The 9,076-nt window shown below is 48.2% G+C and overlaps 1 protein-coding gene across 1 annotated transcript; it reads right to left on the reverse strand.

Moving 5' to 3' along the window:
• Nucleotides 1-2,168: 2,168 nt before the first annotated feature.
• On the reverse strand, nt 2,169-3,077 carry LOC119272994 (glutathione S-transferase 4-like). The gene is made up of 2 exons (XM_037554347.1): nt 2,871-3,077; nt 2,169-2,783 (listed from the first exon to the last, which is right to left on the reverse strand). The coding sequence occupies exons 1-2, from the start codon at nt 3,070-3,072 to the stop codon at nt 2,443-2,445; spliced, it is 543 nt and encodes a 180-aa protein (XP_037410244.1). The 5' UTR covers nt 3,073-3,077; the 3' UTR covers nt 2,169-2,442.
• Between the last annotated feature and the right edge of the window lie 5,999 nt (nt 3,078-9,076).

Below are 9,076 nucleotides of genomic sequence, written 5' to 3' on the forward strand. Positions count from 1 at the left end.
GATCGTCCAGATCCGTCCCGGACGTTCGGGCAAACCTAAGCATTGTCGCCTATGTAATCTTATCCGGACTCCCTCTCGGATGTCCGGACACCGCTGTGCGACTGGTCTGAGTTGACCTAGCCAGATCATCCAGATCCCTAGTCGGATTGTATGGGCATTGCCCGGATCATCCGGGTAGGTATCCAGATCATCCTGGCAGGTCGCTTAATGTAACAAATGGTTGCATTTTCGTGGATCTATAAATACCCCTCTCCCACGCCGGAAGAGAGTTGACCACTACATTCATATCTTCCCCAGAAACACAAGTGCTCCCTCTCATACTCTCCCACTCCTTAGAAGAAAGGTCTACTCCCTCTCCTTCTTTTGCCCGAAGCAAATTGTGAATTGAGAAAGTCTTGGGCTTTTCCCTTAGATTTTGTTACTCTTGGAGGTTGGTGAGACTCCTAAGCGGTAGGAGTTCTTTGGAGAGGAATCGTTCATTGCGATTACCCCTGAAAAGTTTGTGAAGGTTTGGAGACCACCTCAAGGTCTTTCACTAGTGGTTGAGAAACGCCTTCATGGTCTTGTCTTAAAGCGAGATAGAGTGAGTCTTTGCGGCGTTGGCTTCGTGGTAACATCCACTTCTCTAACAGTGACTAGGTTCCCTCCAAGAAAGTGAACATCGGCATACATCCTCGTCTCTCGGAGTTGTGGTTATCCCTAGCCCTAACTCCCTACTTGTGGTTACTTGTCACTTAGTCTTTACTTTTATTATATTGTGCTTGCTTACCTTGCTACTGGTTGTAGTTTCTTATCTTGCTTAGAACTCTTGCAATTGTTAGGCTCACTTTCATATTCTACATTATTGCCTAAAATTGCTAAGTAACAATTAAAATTTATAATTCTACCTATTCACCCCCACCCCACCCCTAGGTCCATCTTGATCCTTTCAGCACCGTCTACACTGAACCCACATCCAATTTCATCCCCTAAGTATAAAAAAATAGTTGTTCTATCAGTAACAAATGATTCTTAGAAGATGGCAACATCGGTTGGAGACTAGCGCCACAAACTATTGGAATTAATCTAAAATGGCACAACATCACAACAGACTATGGACTAGACAGAAAAGGGAAGGAAGGACATGATACCATACCTCGGACCTATAGGACGTCTCGTCGGGAGGGGCTTGAAGATGATGTAGGAGGCCAAGGGGACCAGAAGTCCACCTGCATCAACAAAGCAGTGGCTTGGCTCCCAACTTCTCGTCGCCAAGAGCCACTGCGGCATCATGCTCTTCCCTGCACCGCGCCGTGAAAAGAGAAGGGGTTGGATTGGGATCCACCTGATGCATCATCCATCGCGCTGCTGGCACAACAGTCGTCGTAGGTAGGTGGAGCTCGGCCGTAGACCGTGGGACGCAAGACGATGCACGGACGACGAGGCATGGTAGCCGACATTGCGCTCGCCGGGGACGCGGTAACCGGCAGTGCCGTCACTGGGGGCGTGGTCGACTGTGGGTGCCGTAGCCGGTCCGTGGTCATCCAGGTCATCAGGCACAGTCGTCAATGCCGAGGTTGACGATGGCCTGCAACGTCATCCGCGAAGCCGTCGTCGGCAAGTGCGGTGCACTGATCGCCGGGCAGATGGAAAGACGAAGAGGAAGCGAGGAAAATGTGAGAGGCGGGTGTGGTGAAGGAAGGTGGGGAACAAACGGCTTTCAAAGGTGATGTGATGGGGCCAACACTGTGATTCCTGCGTGTCATCCAACGGCACAGAGTGTTAGCGTGAAAACGGCCGTAGGGAATGTCAAGTGTATATCATTATCAACATGCGAAAATATATTTTCTATAATGAATCTATGGGACTAAGTTGGACGTCGCCAGCGACTACGAGGACTATAGATGCAATTATCTCAAGGTGGGGGCACCACATTCGCATGGTTCCTATCGGAACGAACGGCTTTCAAAGATGATATGATGACGTGCCCAACACTGTGATTCCTGCGTGTCATCCAAGGGCACTGAGTGTTAGCGCGAAAATGGCCATAAGAAATGTCAAGTGTATATCATTATCAACATATGAAAATATATTTTATAATTAATCTTATGGAGCAAATTTTATATTGATATATGTTTATATAAACTTGGTTAAATTTAATGAAGTTTGATTTAGGATCTAGAACTTCAATTATTTTAAAACAGAAGAAGTATATTGCATTTTATTCATGCGTGAGACAAAAAAATCTTCAAAGCGGTACAATGCAAAACCGGTGACTCCGTGCCTTGTTCGATCGGTCCCCGTCGCCGGCAGTCCGGCGTTGTTGTCAACTTGTCACAACTGCTCTGCCTTCTTTCCAAGCCCAAGGTCCAGCGGCATGAACTCCGCTACCTTCCTCACCGCGGGCCTGGCCTTGAGGCCCTCCCACCACGCGTTCACGTGCGGGAGCTCCTCCACCAGCGACTACTCCGTCTGCATGAAGTAGCGCATGATCGGGAAGTGGCTGAGGTCGGCGAGGCTGATGTCGTCCCCGGCGAGGTACGTGGAGGCCGACAGCCGCGCCTCGTACACCTCCAGCACCTTCCGCATCTTGGCGACGTTCTCGTCCACCACCGCCTGGTCCGGCGCGCCGCCCAGGAGCGGCGACACGATGCACTGCACGAATATGGCGGCGGCCGCGGGGTGGTGCTGGTGGGCCTCCACCTCCAGCCACACGTCCACCATCGCCGCGGAGTCCGGCGAGCCGGAGCCCAGCAGCTCCGGCTTGTGCTTGCGCAGCACGTGCCTCGCGATCGCGCGGGACTCTGCGTGTGGGGTTCCAGATTGTTAATTCGCTCGTCCAAGTTTTCTCATGGAATTTCATATCAGATTATCGATGGGAATGGACGTACCGAAGAGGGTGAGGTCGCCGTCCTCGAGGACGGGGACCTGGCCGAAGGGGTTCCGGCCGAGGAAGTCCGGCTTGCGGTGGTCGCCGGCCTCGCGGCTCATGGGGACGAGCTCGTAGTCGACGCCGGCTTCGTCCAGGCACAGCAGAGCGCGCGCCACGAACGGCGACACCGCCCACCCGTACACCTTCACCGCCGGCGACATTGCACCTCTGCTTTGCTCTGCTTCTTGGAGTACATGGCCGAGTTCGTGAATAAATAGGCGCGCGGCTGCTGATACTTCCGTGGTATGTGTGTTGGACGGTTGGACCCTGGCGTCACTGCTTGCGTCCTGAGTTGACTAACGATGTAAATTTGCCATCGTGCATATATTAGTTTTTTTGGGGTGAAAGAGAATTTTATTTCACGGAAACAGAGTTACAATCAGCTAGCAAAAGCTCGGCGATACAAGATAGACAATCCTGTAGCCAACAAGCCGTGCTACACTCTAACCTTTCATGATTCGCCGGACGATCTGCTACTCTGTTCTGATTTCTAGAAATTTTCAAAGGAAAAATTCTCTACCAACTAAAAGAAACTTTCTCCGACCGGTCCAAAATGTCTGAGGCCAAAAAAGAAAAAAAGCATAGAGGAATCAAACTGAATTACCACCTGTAGGTTTGATTGCTCCATGATGATTGCAAGACCTTCTCTCAACGCATGTAGTTCCGCTTCAAGCGCAACGTTACAGAACAAAAGCTGTCGGTAGGCTGCAAAAATCAGTCCATCGTGAGAATTTTTTAGTATCATGTACTAGTTCATGTAAATTTGCCATGATACAGACAAACTAGATGCCATGATGCTTAAAAACACATCATGGCAACACAACAAAAAGTGTAGAATTGCCATGATGCAAACACAATGTACATGTCATCATGCCCAAAAAAATCATCATGGCAAAGCAAATTTGCTATTATATGCACCTAGGAGTTATCATCTAAATGAGAGATTATCATAAATGAATAAAATGCTACATAGCACTTTGTAGAAACCTAATTTGCGAGCTTTAGACAAACATAATCAACCATGTGACAAGTAGAAACATTTCCACCCGCAAAAAAGGACATTTCCAAAAAAATGCCGTGATTTAGGAAAACAAAATTCCTAAAGTTTCCATGTGAACATAAAATAATTTCTAGATTTTCCATGTTATGGAAAATAAATGTTCTGGATAATCAGTAGCAAATGATTTGTACAGCATGCCGACTAGCATCATAAGTAATCAAGATCGGCACAACATCACAAACAAACTATGGACTAGGGAAAAAAAAGGAAGGAAGGAGAGGAGGGCATACCTCGGACCTACATGACGTCCCGTCGGGGGCGACGGGGTGGGGCTCGGAGATGCTGCCGGAGGCTGACACCGGCAATCTGCATGCATTAACAAGTAACGTCACCCAACTTGCCGCCATCTAGAGCCACCACAACACCGTGCCCTCCCCTACACCGCGCTGCGGTGAGAGAAGGGGGTGGATTGGGATCCACCTGACGCAGCCTCCATTGCGATGCTGGCATAGCAGCCGCCGTCGATAGGTGGACCTCGGTCGTAGTCGGTGACGTGATCGCTGGGGTGCGGTAGTTGGTGCATAGTCGACAAGGTGTGGTCGTCGGCATCGCTATCATCAAGGGTGGTCGGCCGTGGGCATCGTAGCGGATGCGCAGTCAGTCGGGGGCCCCGTCGCCTGCACGTGGTCATCGGGCGCCATTGTTGGTGGAAGTCAGTGGCGGTGTCCCACAACCTCATATGTGAAGTTGTCGCTGGCAAGCGACGGTGCACGAATCATCGGGCATATGGGAAGACGTGGGGGGAAGGTGGAGATGGGGTGGGAGAGGGGGGGAATGTGAAGACGACGGCGACTAGGATGACTGGAGCAAACTGTTTTCAGGGGTGACGTGATGAGAACATGACAACCATTTATGCACCTGTGGCCATCAAAAGATAAATCGTAATAATTTGTGTCAAACAAATACATGACCATGTGAATGCTAACTTAAGTTCATACTATAATCTTGAACACATGTTTGCACTTTCATCTCCTTGTTATTGGTTAAATTTAGGTGCTATAACGAAGGAAGCAAATAAGATCTCAACCCTAAAGAAACAAAGTCAAAGAAACAAGTTTTCTCATAACAAGTTTCAGGTGAAGCTGATGATGTCAGTTTTCACCTTTGATATTTTGTTGTGTTACACCCATTTGGGGGAGATACGGGGCATAAGCGTATATCACCAAAAGTTACATCAAATTTACTTTCCAACGCAAAAAACCTCACATCATTTGGAGTTGTGAGTCAAATGTTCTAGTCATTCTCGTGGAAGGTGTCCAATCTATCAAGGCTTCGCGAAATTCTGAGGAGCTCTCCTACAACTTTCAAAGTTGACTGCTTATTCCGTCAAGGAAGCCATGCAAAGCTGGTAATTTTTTAAACCTTTTCACACCTAGATAAGGGGGTTGTCCCTGCTATAAAACCCCATATCCCCCATCCTTTAAGAAACCTTTTGTCAAACCATCCAGCTACAAGCTTACGCAGCAGGACTACCAGAGATCCGAGAAATTCTTGCTACCTTTGGTCTTGTGAGTTCATTCGAATTCATGAGAAGGAACCTATGGTTCCCCCTAATTCGTGGGTTAGTCCCAGTTTGTGGTTTTGCAATTGTTCGAACAACGGGTTGGAGCTCTTGTAGCTGCGGTGAGCCATCCCCAACGTATGGGTTGCATCCAACCTTGCTAGGTATAAAGCTAGTTATCCTAGTTGCTTGCATCTAGTTATCCCTTCCGATTCGATCCTATGACGTGAAGATCCGGCCACCCTCGGGTGTGAACTTGTTCAACGGGTTTGCATCTATCATCTGGTATCGGGCCTTCATTTAGTTGGTAGGATCTATTATCCAAGTTTATCATACTATCGTCCCTTTGGACCGAGTGTTTTTCATGCTATATTTTCTACCCTAGAAGTCCAAATCCCCACCAAAAATAAATCCAATCCTTGTTGGTGTTGAGATCTTGTTGTTGAATACCTTGCATATCTTTCATCTTTTAGATCTGCACCAAGTTCATCTTCATAGTTTCTTTCGGATTTGGTTTTTGTGTTTTGGAAAAAAAAGTGGAAAAAAATTAATAGACAAACAAAAGAGTGGCAAAAAGCATTCAAGAGAGAAAGAAAGAAAAGTGGTGTGTAAGATCCAAAAGTTTCAGCTTGGTAGAAAAATTTCAGAAGCTTGTGTGTTGTGTGTTTTTCAATTTTAGTGCAAAGGTCCGGCAGATCTATCCACATATTTACTTGGTTTGCATCAACTTGATTTCAGTACAAGCCCCATTTTGTTTACCCCACCGAGCTCCACCAAAAACCGAAGCTAATTCTTTGATCCATGTCTTTCAATCGCTTTAAGACATCCCATAGAATCGCAATATGATGTGAACTTATAAGAAGTTAGGTAAGTAAGAGGTGAGGTTATGTGATTCCACAAAAATAATCCTATTCCACTTTTTAGCCCCACTAATGTGACGCCCCTGATTCAATCGTACACTAATCATACACGCAGACGTGTACGATCAAGATCAGGGACTCATGGAAGATATCACAACACAACTCTACAAATAAAATAAGTCATACAAGCATCATATTACAAGCCAGTGGCCTCGAGGGCTCGAATACAAGAGCTCGATCATAGACGAGTCAGCGGAAGCAACAATATCTGAGTACAGACATAAGTTAAACAAGTTTGCCTTACGAAGGCTAGCACAAACTGGGATACAGATCGAAAGAGGCGCAGGCCTCCTGCCTGGGATCCTCCTAAACTACTCCCGGTCGTCATCAGCGGGCTGCACGTAGTAGTAGGCACCTCCCGAGTAGTAGTAGTCGTCGTCGACGGTGGCGTCTAGCTCCTGGGCTCCAACGTCTGGTCACAGCAATCGAGTATAGAAAGGGGAAAAAGAGGGAGCAAAGCAACCGTGAGTACTCATCCAAAGTACTCGCAAGCAAGGAGCTACACTACATATGTATGCATTGGTATCAAATGGAATAAGGGTATCATATGTGGACAGGACTGTAGAATGCCGGAATAAGAGGGGGATAGCTAGTCCTATCGAAGACTCCGCTTCTGGTAACCTCCATCTTGCAGCAGGAGAAGAGAGTAGATGGTAAGTTCACCAAGTAGCATCGTGTAGCATAATCCTAACCGATGATCCTCCCCTTGTCGCCCTGTGAGAGAGCGACCACCGGTTGTATCTGGCACTTGGAAGGATGTGTTTTATTAAGTATCCGGTTCTAGTTGTCATAAGGTCAAGGTACAACTCTAAGTCGTCCTGTTACCGAAGATCACGGCTATTCGAATAGATTAACTTTCCTGCAGGAGTGCACCACATTTCCCAACACGCTCGATCCCCTTTGTCCGGACACACTTTTCTGGGTCATGCCCAGCCTTGGAAGATCAACACGTCGCAACCCTACCTAGGCACAACAGAGAGGTCAGCACGCCGGTCTAAATCCTATGGCGCGGGGGTCTGGGCCCATCGCCCATTGCACACCTGCACGTTGCGTGGGCGGCCGAGAGCAGACCTAGCAACCTCCATTACAAAGGAAATTGCGTTACACGGTCCAACCCGGCACGCGTCGCTCAGTCGCTGACGTCACGAAGGCTTCGGCTGATACCACGACGTCGAGTGCCCATAATTGTCCCCGCGTAGATGGTTAGTGCGTATAGGCCAGTGGCCAGACTCAGATCAAATACCAAGATCTCGTTAAACGTGTTATCTTGGAATAACCGCGAACGTCGACCAGGGCCAGGCCCACCTCTCTCCTAGGTGGTCTCAACCTGCCCTGTCGCTTCACCACAAAGATCCACACAGAGGGCCGTTGGGACAAAGGTCCTTTCAGCCCCCAATCCGTGAATCACTCACGGGTGCTCCACGAGCCAACCCAACTTTAGTCACCACATTTATCATGTATAAAGTATATAGTATATACCCGTGATCACCTCCCGAGTGATCACGGCCCGATAGTACAGCATGGCAGACGGACAAGTAGGTAGGGCCACTGATGATAAACTAGCATCATATACTAAGCATTAGGATTGCAGGTAAAGGTAATAACAGTAGTACCAAGGACAGGCTATGCATCAGGATAGGATTAACGGAAAGCAGTAACATGCTACACTACTCTAATGCAAGCAGTATAGAGAAGAGTAGGTGATATCTGGTGATCAAGGGGGGGGGGGCTTGCCTGGTTGCTCTGGCAAGAGAGAGGGGTCGTCAACACCGTAGTCGTACTGGGTAGCAGCGGCGTCGGTCTCGGTGTCTAACGAGAGAAGAGGGGGCAGAAACAATAAATATTAAGCAAACAGATGCATAACGATGCATGACATGACAAGTATCGGTGCTAGGGGTGCCCTAACACGGTACGAGGTGGTACCGGTGAAGGGGGAAAACATCCGGGAAAGTATTCCCGGTGTTTCGCATTTTCGGACAGATGAACCAGAGGGGGAAAGTTGCGTGTTTGCTATGCTAGGGATGTGTGGCAGACGAACGGGCTACGTATCCGGATTTGTCTCGTCGTTCTGAGCAATTTTCATGTACAATGTTTTTTCATCCGAGCTACGGTTTATTTTATATTAATTTTAAAAGATTTAAATCATTTTTAGGATTTATTTAATTATTTTAATAGAACATTATCCAGAACAGTGAAAGGTGATGTCAGCACGACATCACCATGATGTCAGCAGGTCAAACCCAGCTGACCAGAGTCAAACCTGGCCTGTGGGTCCAGTGGGACCCACGTGTCATAGACCCAGGCTATTTTTTTTGTTAACATTTAATTAGCAGGTTTAATTAGAGTTAATTAGTGATTAGATTAATCTAATTATGATTGATTAACTTAATTAATTAATTTAATTAATTTTTTAATTACTTCTTTTTTAATGATGTTCTAGGCGGGGCCCATGTGTCTGTGGCCCAGAGGGGCTAGCGGGCAACGGGTTTCGGGCGCCGGGGGGGCGCATCCAAGCGCCCATCACGCGAGGGGATGAGGCCGGCCGATCGGGGCTGCGCCCGGCAGCGTCGAGGCCACGGCGGAGTGGCGCCGGGGTGTGGCGCGGGCGAGCGCAGGGGAGCGAGCCGCGACGCGGTTAGGCGCCCGCGGGCGCAGTAGCGCCAGCGGCGACCGCACAAGAAGCA

Source organism: Triticum dicoccoides, chromosome 1A (assembly GCF_002162155.2).
Source record: "Triticum dicoccoides isolate Atlit2015 ecotype Zavitan chromosome 1A, WEW_v2.0, whole genome shotgun sequence".
NCBI classification, from domain to species: domain Eukaryota; kingdom Viridiplantae; phylum Streptophyta; class Magnoliopsida; order Poales; family Poaceae; genus Triticum; species Triticum dicoccoides.

What these genes read in the sequence shown, in the direction of transcription:
- LOC119272994 (XM_037554347.1), bottom strand. Translation starts at nt 3,072, where the DNA reads ATGTCGCCGGCGGTGAAGGTGTACGGGTGGGCGGTGTCGCCGTTCGTG. An exon ending in CGGCGACCTCACCCTCTTCG is followed by an intron (nt 2,784 to 2,870) that starts GTACGTCCATTC and finishes CCCCACACGCAG; the next exon opens with AGTCCCGCGCGATCGCGAGG.